Source organism: Python bivittatus, unplaced genomic scaffold (genome assembly GCF_059951505.1).
Source record: "Python bivittatus isolate LINGU-HERP-01145 unplaced genomic scaffold, Pbiv_v1 ctg000330_np1212, whole genome shotgun sequence".
In the NCBI taxonomy this organism is placed as follows: Eukaryota; Metazoa; Chordata; class Lepidosauria; order Squamata; family Pythonidae; genus Python; species Python bivittatus.
This window is the reverse complement of record NW_028277058.1, coordinates 40819256-40833441: the sequence shown is the minus strand read 5'-3', so window position 1 is coordinate 40833441 and position 14186 is coordinate 40819256. Positions and strand designations below refer to the sequence as shown.

The window sequence follows — 14186 nt, the reverse complement described above, 5'->3', positions numbered from 1 at the left end:
AATATCAAACCAGATAAGGCTTGCACCGGACAATTGTTGCCAACAGCTGGGAGACTGAATGATTCTAGTAAGAAAGTCAGTGATATAAAATAGCCCTCAGTAATGGGGGAATTAGAGAATCAGGTTCCTGCAGAGAAGGAACTATTTTTAATGACAGCATTGTCATCCTTGTGTTTTAAGCTGACATTCTCTCAATGCACTAAGATGTTCTAAAGATCCAGAAGCAGGAGTGAAGAATTCTAAACTACTCTCTAAAGATAAATTCCTTCAAATCATGTTCAAGGAATAAACGTTTCTGTTCTAGAAGCAAGGTAGGAATATTTGTGTTGCCCCTGAAATTCAAACGGCTCTCACCCTACTGGGATTTTAAAGGCCTTAGGGACCTGGCTCTTTGCCCAGGCCTTTGGAGAAGATGATTGATGCTCCTTTCTTCCTTTCTGTTCCCCTCTGCCATTGTTGTCCCTTGCTCTTGTGCTATTGTTATGTTTTCTGTATTGTTCTTTGTTTTTTAAATGTTTTAACAATTATAAACCAACCAGAGTCACTAGGAGTCAGGCAGCATATAAATGTAATACATTATTGTTGTCCACACAGTCAGCCAGATATTTAGACTGGGTTTGGCATTTTTATCCACCTATTGAGTCCTTCCCAAAGACCTGGGATAGGCAGATGTTGTCGTTTGATGAGGTTAAAGGTATTATTGCAGGATATAAGCTGTTCCAAGTAAAGCTGCCTTTTGCAATATAGACTGATGGTGATTTTTTGTCAATGCCAAAGGTCTTCAAGTGGTGCTCCAGATGTTTTGGGATCTCACCTAAGGTGCCTATAACTATCGGTACTATCTTTGCTTTCTTTTGCCACAGTCGTTCTATTTCTATTTGCAGGTCTCTGTATCTTGTGATTTTTCTCCAGTTCTTTCTCTTCTCTTCTGCTGTCTCCAGGTATTGCAATGTCCACTATCCAGACTTTTTTGAACAGTTGCTATGTCTGGGGTATTTATGTGGCAGGTGCTTGTCTGTTTGAATTCTAAAGTCCCAGAGCACTTTAGCTTCTCCATCGTCTATTACTTTGTCTGTTTTGTGGTCCCACCAGTTCTTGCTTGCAGGCAAAAGGTATTTCTTGCAGATATTCCAATGCACCATTGTTGTTACTTTGTCATGCTGTTGCTTGTAGTCAGTCTGTGTGATCATCTTGCAGCAACTAACTAGGTGGTCCAATGCTTCTTCAGCTTCTTTGCAGAGTGGCATTTGTTGTCTGTTGCTGTCTTCTCAATTCTGGCTTTACATGCATTTGTTCTTAAGACTTCATCTTGTTCAGCCAGAATTAGCCCCTCTGTCTCTTTCTTCAACTTTCCTGCTCTTAGCCATTGCCAGGTCTTGTTGTTATCTGCTTTGCCTGCTAGTTTTTTTGTGTAGTGGCCATGTAATACTTTGCCTTGCCATGTCTCTTTTCTATTCTTCATTTGGCCTTTCTTATAGGCCAGTTTGGTTTCTTTGGTATTCAATAAGCCTTCATGGTGTACTAGCTTCAGTGCATTTTCTTCACTGTCCTTCAGATATTTTTCCAATGCCCTTTTTTCTTCCTCAACTGTCTGGTGTACTTGCAACGTTCCACCTCCACCTATGCTCCTTGGTAAGTCTGTCAATGTCACTGCATGGATGAAGGACATGATTTATTGTCATTATTTTTCTGGTCTTCCTATCCAGGGCTTTAGTTCAGCTTGAATCCAGTCCACTATTCCAGCTGCATATCTAATTACTGGAATTGCCCAGATGTTAATCATCTTGATGGTATTTCCTCCACTGAGTTTGGACTTTAAGTTCTTCTTCATTCTTCTGATGTATTCACTACGTCACTCTTCTGATGTATTCACTACTACTACTTCTTGACTTCAGTGTGCTTGATGTTGTAAGCCTGAAGGATGCCCAGGTATTTGTAGTGATCTTCTTCATCCATACTCTTGCTATTATTTCCATTGGGCATCTTGATTCCTTCAGTTTTCACTATTTTTCTCCCGTTGATGGTAAGGGTGGCACATTTGTCCAATTCAAAGTCCACTGCAATATCTTGGTTGTATATTTGGACAGTGACGAGCAACAATTCCCTTTCAGATGGTGTTTTTCCATACAACTTCAGATTGTCCATGTAAAGGAGGTAGGATAACCTGGCAGATGTTTTTGATGTTTGATAGCCATGGCCTGACTTGTTCAGTATTGTTGACAGAGGAATCAATGCCATGACAAACAGTAGTGGTGATAGTGAGTCTCCTTGAAAGATTCCTCTCTTGATATTAACCTCTCCAAGTCTATTGCCATTGACCAGCAACTGTGTCTTCCACTGTGCACAAAGCTTCTGATGTTTCTACTGATTCCTGTTATTTCTAGCACTTGATTATCCAATCATTTGGCAGGGAGTTGAATGCCTTCTTGTAATCAATCCAAGCTACATTCAAGCTGGTCTTCCTTCTCTTACAGTTTTCCAAAATCATCTTGTCAATTAGGAGCTGATCTTTTGTACCTCTGCTCTTTGGGAGGTTTCCTTTCTGCTCAGATGGAAGGAGCTTGTTTTCAACTAGATGCTGCTGGACTGCATAAGCTACCACACCAGTTAGCAATTTGAAAGTTGTTGGCAAACAGGTAATTGGCCTGTAGTTGCCTGGTGCTGCCCTTTTTGTTGGATCTTTCATTATCAGGTAGGTTTTGCCAGATGTTAACCAATTTTCAATTTCACCTCCTTGTAGTATGTTGTTAAACTGCTTGGCAATGAGTGGGTGCAGACCAGTCAGATGTTTCAACCAAAAACCATACAGTTCATGTTCACCTGGTGCTGACCAATTCTTGATCTTCCTTGCCCTTTTCTCCACCATTTCTGCTGTTATTACAAGTTCTTTCATTTCAGCTTCTTTTTAATTCTTATCTACCTCCTTTATCCAAGCCACATTCTTGTAGTATTTCTTTGGGTTGTTCGATAGCTTTGCCCAGAACTGCACTTTGTCAGAAACAAGAATTCATTGCAGTCTCTCAATTGATGGATTGGTAGAAATGATTCTAATTCGACTGAAATTAGAGATTTTGCTGTAGTGTGGAATTTGAGCTTTGTATCTGCTGATCTTTTTGGCTATGGCTGTTATTTATTATTTTATTATTTCCAACGGGTAAATAACTTTTCTTCCAGTAGTTCTGCAGCTGCTGGCCCTGATTGCTCAGTCAACAGTCCTGAGTCCTGTAGCCCACTTGTTATCAGATGTCCAGGAACTAGAACACCTAGTGTAGTTCTTGTTGACCCAGGCAACGACCAATCCAGTATGGGTTTCTGTAAATTACATCTCACCATATTGTTTATGGGAGAGAGACACTCTTCATCTGGATCCTCTGATGAGACCTGCCCAGTATGGTTGAGCCTCTGGCATAGATCTCATCCATCTAGGAGCACACAAGCCCTACAACCACATCAAGGAAGTGCCTCACTGGGGTTTTTTATTATTATTATTATTATTATTATTATTATTCACACAATCAGCCAGATGTTTAGACTGGATTTGGCATTTTTATCCACTTACCAAGTCCTTCCCAAGGACCTGGGATAGGCAGATTTATTATTATTATTATCATTATTATTATTATTATTATTACTACTACTATTATTATTATTATTATTATTATTATTATTATTATTATTATTATAAAAAACAAGAGGAAGATGAGATGCATCTAACAATGTGATATTTGCAAATGCAGATAAATGAGACACCCTTTCATCAATTTGGTATGAGTTCATTTGACCTGATTCCTTAAAAGACATCTCCTCTTTGGCCAGAATGTATATACATGGACAGCTTCACTGGAACTGTTTGGCGGGATATTTTTACCACCAGTTTGTTAACAAAAGTAGCAAGTAACAACTGACTATATCTGTTCCAATAAACATCCGTGCTCATTCTATCTAAAACAGTTTCTTACTTTATGAGAATGTATGAAGGAAAAATGTGTTTTTTTGGTGAGACAATTCTTCATATGCTCCTGCAAAATCTGTTCCAGAGAGCCGTCTTATTTCCCAGAAAAGAGGATAAGAACATTCGTGGGGCTATAGGAAGGTGGGGAAGAAGTGGAAAAATCTCCTATTACATTTTTAGATTTTACTTCAGTAATATTTGCCTATGATAAGTTTTCAGCAAGGTACTGCTTTACACTTAAGGCTCTATACTTCTCAAATGCTATGCAAGACAATGCAGGAACTGTATTTAGTATTTTGACTTCATCTTGTCATTCTGATTCTGTTGTTGCATTGCTTGTCCTTACAACCAGTTCGAATTGATCCTCCTACCTCAGCCATCAGCTATGCCATTATAATGGATCACTGCAATCTTACATGTAATCCAGGCTAACAACAGCACATGCCATCCTAAATGTTCACACTTTACTATTCATGCTGTTCCTCAATGGAGACGCTGCATGTTGAAATACATCCCCAGAGGTTTCTTAATTAACTGTGGCAATGTAAATTAATAAGATAGCAATCTGAAAGAAGGAAACAACAGCAGGCTGGGGCACAGACACCCCAAACTCCAAAGAACTTTATAAACCCTGAATATTAACAAAAATAATGAGAAAGAAAGGCATTACAGTACCTCTGAACTTGTGAAAGACAGCCCAAAGCTCAGCAATGTCTGTAGCAAAGGTAATGTCAGTATCAAGGACAATGACTCGCTCAAGATTGGCAGGGAGTGTCTTTGTGAGAACCAGCTTCATCAGTCCATAGATGCCAGAATAGTGTTTGTTGGGTATCCAGGACACTTCAGACTAATAGCCAGAAAGGACAGGGAAGAGAGAAAAGAAGGGGAAAAAACACTTTACTAGAGACAATACTTCATGTCAAACAAGCTGGTTCTTGAAATTATAAGAAGTACTTTCTAGAATGGTCAACATATTTTTGATCACTGCAGGAAAACTGAGGTACAGGTTTTACTCCAAAAGTTAATGTTACTATACTCTGAAAAAGCCTCTGAAATATCCAGAGTGACATACTAGCAACATCAACATAACTTTAGTGTGAGCAAGGATACATATTTATGATTCCCAAGTCATGCAAATGTCTCCTCTTACCAACCTACAAATGTGTTTGGACATTAAACTCCTATTCAAAAGCTGCCACTCATGTTATTTACATTAGTTTTCCAAAAAGGCCAGAAGAGATACGAATTAAATCCCCATGTGCCTGCCATCACAATGGAGAAGACTTTTTAAGGCCCAGTTTCTCTGGAAGTCCTTCCCACATATACATGTTTGGATGCCTCTTGACTTTTTGGTTCCAACTGATTTTTAGCTGGATTTTAAAACTGTTATATTTCATTATCTGATACTATTTACTGTAAATGTGTGTTTAGTTTGGAGTCTGAATTATTTCATTCTACAGTGCTAGTTTTAATATGTAAATGTGTGCTTTATATTTTTTAAATTTTACTTTATCTCCTTGAATTGCTTTTCTATCCTGAAAAATGACATACAATATTAAAATAAAACATAAACCAAACCAAAGTATAGAATTAAATTAAAAGAGTGGTTGATTGGAAATGCTGAATAAGAAATAATAGAAATTGAAGATGAAGCTGACAAGTATTTTGTAAAACAAGGAAGCATTTTCCATCTCCAGGATTCTTCCACAAAGTTAGCAGTTGTTAAGATTATAAACATCTCAAATCCCCTTCACAGGGATGGGTGATAGTAGAACAATTTAAAGGGGTCCAGACTGCAACAGGATTCAACAATCTTTTAGGATGGCATGATAAATATAGGCCAAAATCTTATATCACCAAGTTCCATAAAATTTTTGCAATCTGTGTCCTCAAATCTGAACCAGGAGACTGAAATCTATAATTTGGGGCTTTTGTGTGTGCCATAGTAATGCCAACACCTGACTTGAAAGGGAATGAGTAGGGGAGGCAAATGAAATTTTACCAGGTAGAAACTATTCTTGCCACTGGCTCTAGTCACAAGTATCATACTATTTGCATTTTATCTCTCAAAGGTAAAGTATATTATTACAGGTAGTCCTCAATCTATGACCATTTGTTCAGCAACCGTTCAAAATTACAATGGCAGTTAATGAATGGTGGTTATGACCGGTCCCCGGAGTTCCAGCTATCCCAGGACCCCTGCAATCACATTATTGCGATCTGGTCGCTTGGCAACCAGTTGCATTTACAACTGGGGATTGCCATTTGCAACTTTCCCTGCTGTCTTCCCCAGAAAGTCAATGGGGAAGCTGGCAGGGAAGATCAGAAGTCGCTGGGGTAAGTCTCCCCCACTTTCGCACTGCCACACAACCTCCCTGACCCTTGCCATGCCTCCCTTGTGCACCCCTTGCACCCTCCACGATCTGCGCCACATGCTTGTGCACCCTCCGACCTGCACACCTCTCATTTTGTTGTGCACCCCCTTGCACCCTTGTATACCCTCCCTGACCTGCGCCGTGCCCCTTGCACATCCCCTCATTCCCTTTCCCACCCAGTAACAGCCACTTACCTGCCTGCTGGCCTGGGACTTGCAACCTCCTGCTGGCTTCCCCACTAACTTCAGTTTACGACAACTGGGACTGCAGAGATTACCATCGCTAAGTGACGCGGTCGTGCTTTATGACCGCATCGCTTAGCAATGGAAATTCTGGTCCCAATTGCGGTTGTAACTCAAGGACTACCTGTATATTATTTGTTAGATTTAAATCCTATCTTTCTTCTAAGACAACTTAGGTGACAGCATCTCTTGATTTTCTTCTCTCAAAAGTTGTCCTGTGAGGTAGGATGGACTGAGACAGAGTGACTGGCCCAAAATCAACTACTGAGCTTCCATTGCTAAAGGTAGACTTGAACCTGGATCTCCTCAGTCCTAGGCCAAAGTCTTAACTACAGGTAGTCCTCGCTTAATGACCATTCGTTTAGAGACTGTTTGAAGTTATGACAGCACTAAAACTACTTACGACTGGTCCTCACACTTATGGCCATTGTAGTGCCCCTGCAGTCATGTGATTGCAATCAGGGTGCTTGGCAACCAGCTTACGCTTATGATGGTTACAGTGTCCCGGGGTCACGAGATCGCCATTTGTGACCTTCCCAGCCAGCTTCCTGCAAACAAAATCAATGGGGAACCACATGATTTGCTTAACAACTATGTGATTCACTTAATGACTAAAGTGATTTGCCTAATGACCGCCACAAAAAATGTCATAAAACCAGGTGTAGTCGAGTGATGCCTCACTTAATGACCACCCCGCTTAACAATGAATTTTCCCGTCCCTATTGAGGTTGTTAAGTAAGGACTACCTGTACTATATTATGTTAAGATTCACAAGAAGACACTGGCTCAGCTTAGCCCCATTCCCATCCTTGCCATTTATTACAGCTGTTTCATATCTCAAAAATGATTGAAGAATTTGTAGATCCTTAAAAATTAAATATATATTGAAACCAAAGCCATGATTTCATTATAGTCTACCCTGGGTTTATTCATTATTCTAGGGAGATTCGGTTTTTTGAGGGTGAAGTATAAGAGGTTGAAAAAGGACTAAAAAGAAAAATAAGCAGGTTTCTATTTTAGTCACCACACCCTTTACTCTGAAGTTGATTATATATTGTGATACTTATAACTGTATAAAGAGTGACAGTTTGGTGTACAGATTAAATGAACTGGGAGGCCATGAGTGCTAGTCCTGCCTTAGGCATGAAGTTATTTGGGTGACTTTGGGCCAGTCACTCACTCTAAGCTGTAGCAAGAAGGCAATGGCAAACTACTTCCAAAAAACGTTGCCAAGAAAATTTCAGGGACATGTCCATGTTGTCACCATGAGTGAACTGATTTGAAGGCACCAAACAAACAAACGAACAAAAAACCTACATAAAAGTCTCTCACTCTTTACATTTTGTTCAAGAAATGTTCCACTGACAAATACTGATGCTTTTATCTTGAGAGACAACCCATGTGAATCATATTTTGAAAGAATATAGCTAAAGTCAAGAATAAAGAAACAAATGCTTCTAAATCATAGTATTTGGCAAGTGAATGTATTTACGTGGGTGTGGGTGTATGTAACAAGAACACTTGTACATGGATGATCCCATTTTTCTCAACTTCCTTGCCCTCTCTCTTTAAAAGTTGTCACTAGTATTTATTTAGAGAAAAGAGTCAGAACAATGTGAAGACACGAGTATAACATTTTATACCCTTAGCAATGCCTGCTTTGCATTGGCATTCTATTTTAGTTCCAAGGATACAACTTTACTGCACCATGAACATGATGTCTTTCAAGAACAAGGACATAGCAGTAGACCTCCCTCTTACAGTTTTAGGGAGCACAGAGTTTTTTAAAATAAAAGAAAAAATGTTTATAATATCAGAGTGGAAAATGGGTTAGGATTCATATAGTGGAAGAAATTGCAGTATAGTGTGTGAGAGTGAGGGAAGGGGGAAGGAGGGCGCTGGTGTGCGCAAGCAAGTGAAGGGGGAAGGAGGGAGCAGTGCGTGTGTGCAAGCAAAGAAAGGCCGGGGTGGGTCGGAGAGATTGACTTGCGACCTCCCCTGCTAGCTTCCTCATTGACTTTGCTTATGGGAAGCTGGCAGGGAAGGTTGCAAATGATGATCATGTGATCCAGGGTACTTGGCAACCGATTATAAGTGCAAACAGGTTGCCAAGCACCCAGATCACAATCACGAAACTGTGGGGGCGCTGCAACAGCTGTAACTTCGGGGACCACTCGTAAGTCCATTTTTTTCAGTACAGTACCATCATAACTTCAGTTGCTGAACAAATGATTGTAACCTGAGGGCTGCCTGTTATGTGTTTGTGGAATTAGCACAGAGAGGAGTTTGGATCCTGAATTACAATGGGGAAGGATCATATAAAAGGAGCTGGTCATTGCATTCATTCACAGATTAAAACATCATGTTGGACTATTTTGGAAAATGATGCTTCTATGTTTGATACAGCAAAATGATTGTTAGCAGTATTGTATATTTTTAATTACAAATAATTATTCAACATGGTAAGAGAAGATCTCAGATGATGAAAGCCATTGAATATAGTCATTTACTCCACAGAAGGAAATTCTGGCTCTGCCCAATTTGCACTGTCATCCTGCCCCCTGCAGCTCTCAGCTACCATTAAGATATTAAGTGTATATTCAAAATATCAAAAGACTCCCCACCCTGGCTTTAGGGCAAAACAACAGTGACATTCTATGATCAGGATCCATAAGTTTAAAGCCAACTTCTGCAGAACAAGAGCATGAGAATTTCTTAAAAATGCACATAATTTTTTCAGTTTTAAAATAGTGGTTTCTACTAAACTGACTATCACTTTGAATTAAATATTTGAAAAGGAAGTGCCTTAACAAAAGACTCCCTTCTGCACTTGATTAAAAAAGTGCGTCTTCAGCTTATTTAATGTTTTATATGGAAACAAAATATTAAAAAAAAAACTGCATCAAATTGGTCCCCTTAGATTTCTCTATACAACATACCTTCACCTTGCTCACATTGTAACAAGACTTGCAAAATTTAAGATCCAAGCTTATTTGTGTAACTTGGCTTGTGTGTTTACTAGTGTGTGTGATGTATGCATGTGCATGATTTAAATAAATAATTAAATCTAGGGAAAGTGCCAGATGGGGAAGTGGATGGAAGAAAGTTTTAAATCTCTGCTTCATTGTCATCCCAGTCTTAAATAAAGCACTCACATCTGCCATTCGCAATGGAAGACAAGTTCCCTTTGGCATCAACTGGAGCTTTATTCCCACTGTGAGCAGGAAATATGAGAATATTCAATAGAACTGGGACTGCAGCAAGGGCAAAATATTAATTTTCTCTACTCCAACTACCAATTCAGTCTCACTACACAGAAGCAGCTTGATAAAAATAAAACAACATTACACAACTAACTATCCAAGGCCAAGCAACATGAATGTCACATTTAATTTGATTTTAAATTAAACTCAGTGGGAGTCATTTGAAATGGACTGTTTCTGACCTTAATGTGACATTTTCACAGATATATTTTTTAAGTATTTGATTAAGTTAAGTCAGAAATCCTTATAATAACTGCACTGTTACCAGGGCTTTATATATTCTTGTGAGAGAAACTTTAGGATCATGCAAGTGAACCATTTCATTTTCATAAATATTCTGATATATATTTTTTATATCAGAATATATGAGAGAAGCAGAGAAAGCACACTTATGCTTATAAGCTTTATATATTTTTCCTTCTGTTTGCTTAATGGAAAGACAGTATTGCACAGAAACACTGGCTGCTTTGGAAGAATTAAAAAGTTACCTTGAAAGTTACTAATTCTTGTGGAGACTGATGACTGGGCAGGAAGCCCGGGCCAGCGGAGCTTCTCCAAACAAGGGGAAGCCAGGAGACTGTCCACCTGTGCTCCAAAAAGAAGCTCCTTGCAAGGAAATCTGCAGGATCCAGAGGGACCCTGTGAGTCACTAGTGAGTAGAGCACCAGGAGCTGAGGAAGAAATACTAAGCTCACAACCTCATGTGGATCCTGTTTAAGGACACTGGGTTTGCCCATTTCACTTTCTAGTGCATGTTTGGATTATAACAATTTTAAAAGCTACAGAGATCTTCTGACCAACAGAGCAACTAAATCAGCTGGTGAATGATCCTTTGACCCAGATTAAAGTAAAAAGCAAAGAAACAATTACAAGGATTTAAAAAACAGTTAAAAGCAAAAAGCTTGCCAAGAGTTTGAATTAAGAAGGTTTAAAATGGATTAAGGGGACAACTGAATTTGAAATATTGCTTACTTTTGAATTAATTAAATAAATAATACATACCCCCATGGGAACGAGGGCTGTTTAAACTTGCTAAAAAGAATAACTGGTTGGTTTAGTTAAACAAAAAGATAATGGAAAGTTGCAGAAGATCATGTGACTATAGAACTACAGAGGGCCAAATGGGGCCAAAGAATTAAGGATACAGCGAAAAAAGAAGAAAAAAGCCTCTCTTTTACTTCTCCTTTTTGGATTATAAATCAAAGATGAGACCTGGCTACTACCAGGAAAGCAGCAAAAATCACAGAAGGGAGGAGAGGATCATTAACAGATGAAACAACAGAAAAGGGGATTATGCCAGAGATTTTACAAAGGATGTTTGAAGAATTAGGGAAGAAAGTTTCAGCATCAGTGACAGCATCAGTGACTGAATCTGTTAAGAGAGATCTGGCTTCGCTTGAAGGGAGAATGGATGAAAGATTTGCAAATATGGAAGGAAAGATGAATAAAAAATTTGAAGAATCTGTACTACAAATAAGTGGAGAAGTTAAAGAAATTAAAGACAAAATGGAAATTTTGAAAAATAAAACAGAATAAATTGAGAGATGGAAAAATACTTAGATAATGTGGCACTACTGGAATTAAGAGGGAAAGAATTTTGTTTGACACTGAGAGCTATTCCAGAGGAACCTAGTAAAGATGTTAAAGAGAGGGTTGCTGAATTTTTAACAAAATTTTTGGAATGGGATGAAGAAGATATGGATGCAGAAGTGGACAAAGCTAAGAAATATACCAAGAGATATACTTGTGCACTTTGTCAGGAGGAAGGCAAGAGACCAGGTTCTACAACAATATTTTAATACTATGATGAGGATTAATAATTCGGAAGTAATTCTGTTCAAAGAAATACCTATTAGAATACTGTGTAAGAGAAAGAATTTTATCTTTTTGACTGATAAACTCAAACAGAACAAGATACTATTTCATTGGGATAAGCTGGAAGGGGTGATTTTAACTTTTAAGCAGCAGAGGTTCTGACTTAACTCAGTCCAAAAAGCAAGAGATTTCCTTGAAAAGTTTAAAGAGGAATTGGAGGAGATACAAGTGGATTCAAAAGGAGTTATACAGCAAATACAAGAAACTGAGGAAGAGACTACTACATTGGGCACTACACGTATAGGCTTCTCTAAATTTATAGCATAAACATGGATTTTAAATGCCTATCATGGAATACAAATGGGACAAATGCACCACAAAGCAGAAAAAAAGAAAAGCTATTCCATTATTTGAAAAAGTTAAAACAAGATGTAATTTGCTTACAGGAAACACATATAAGAAAGAAAGAAAAAATAGATTTATAAAAATTTGAGTGAAGAATTTATTTCGGCAGGGACAAGTAATAAAAAATGGAGTTATTTTGTATATTACCCACAATTATAACCAAAATTGATATTGACTGATGACCATGGTAACTATGTGGGGGTTGAAATTAATTTGAATGAAACCAAGATAATGATACTGGGAATATATGCCCCAAATGAAAACAAAGCTGTATATAACTTATGGAAATATGTAGTACTGTATATACTTATAGAAAAATTAAGAGACTTGTCTTATCAAAATTGGTGTCTAATGGGAGATTGGAATGGAGTAGTTTGCCCACAAAAAGATAGTATCTCTGTGAAAGGACTTAAAACAACACAAGGTAAAGTACTAAAAATATTTTTTGAAATGATGGACAACTTTGAGCTTATAAACATATGGCTATATAAAAATGGTGATTCTAAAGAATATTGCTTTGAAAAACAGATCTTTTTCAATAATAATTATGCTTGGATTTCTAAAAATCTTGTCACATGCATTAACAAGTGGAGATATTGCCAAAGACTTTTCAGATCATAACCCAGTGACTTTAACATACAAGAGGAAAGTTAGAACTTATAGATGGAGGCTAAATGACACTTTGCTACAAAAGGAATCAATAATAGAGGACTGTAAAAAGAAATTGAATGGATTGTTTGAGAATAATCATAATAAAGGCACAGATATAAGGACAGTATGGCATGCTAGTAAAGCCCTTATGAGAAGGCAATTTATTCAGCAAAATAGTAACTGAAAAGACAAAGACAAGAAAAGAGAAGATGCAAAAGATTTTAATGGAGATAAAGTTGAAAGAGGAAGAATTAAGGAAATGGAAACAAAAATGAACTTTGCAAAACAGAAGAATTTTGAGTTTGCAAATAAGCCAGGGAAATGGTTAGCATATAAATTAAGAAAAGAAAGTGGGAAGAAAATGATATTAAAATTACAAAATGGGAAAACTACAGTAACGGAAGTATGCAAAGAATATTCCATCAGTATTATACAAAATTATATAAAAGAGAACAAATTCCCCAAGCAAAGTGAAGATGAATATTTAAAGAAACAAAATTTACCAAAGACAATGTTTAAATAAAAGCAGATGATGAATCGACCTATAATAAGGGAAGTTTGGAAGGCTATAAAAAAGACTAAAATAGGGAAAGCACTGGTACAGATAGACTGTTGGCTTCCTATTACTTTGAAGATGAATTGTTAACCTCTTCAAAAAATGAAGAGATAATGGAAGAATACCAGACAGCTGGATATAGAGACATAGCACTAATCCCAAAAGAAGATCAAGACCCAACTTTATCAAAAAATTATTGACCAATATCTTTACTGAGTAATGATTATAAGATATTTATGATGATCTTAGCTGAAAGGATGAAAAGTGTCTTGCAAGACTTTATTCACGAAGATCAATGTGGCTTTTTACCCAAAAGACAATTAAAAGACAATATTCTAATATATTCTAAATATATTAGAATACTTGGAGCAACATAATGAAAAACATGCTGCACTGATGCGGAAAAAGCATTTGATAATTTGAAGTGGACTTTTCTGTTTAAAATCCTGGAAAATATGGATTTTGGAAAAAAAATTATTAAATGGGTGAAATCAATATATACTTCACAAAAGGCACAAATTATAGTTAATGGGGAACTGACAAAACCCTGTGAGATATAGAAAGAGACAAGACAAATACTGTATGCCTGGCTTCACTGCTGTTATTCATTCTAGCTCTTGAAGTTTTGAGTAGAGATATAAGACATGAAAGAATTGCTAGGGTGAAGGTTAAAAAATAAGCATAGAAACTAAGGGCATTTTCAGATGATTTGGTTTTAATTTTGGAAAATCCTATCGAAGGAATAGAACTATTAATGGAAAAATTAAAGGAATTTGGTGGGTTAGCTGGATTTAAAATTAACAATAAAAAATTGAAGATGTTAACAAAAAATTTGAAGATGGATGATCAAAAAGAATTGATTGCAAAAACTGGTTTTCAGACTGAGAAAAAGGTAAAATATCTGGACATTACCATGACTAATATGAA

General features: G+C 37.4%; 1 protein-coding gene across 2 annotated transcripts in view; it reads right to left on the bottom strand.

Moving 5' to 3' along the window:
- LARGE1 (LARGE xylosyl- and glucuronyltransferase 1) overlaps positions 1–14186 on the bottom strand; it is a 356507-nt gene that overhangs the window by 137751 nt on the left and 204570 nt on the right. For both annotated transcript variants that reach the window (XM_088141083.1, XM_088141084.1), the window contains exon 6: positions 4628–4799. In XM_088141083.1, the coding sequence (XP_087997209.1) occupies positions 4628–4799 (172 nt within the window). The remainder of the gene's footprint in view (positions 1–4627; positions 4800–14186) is intronic.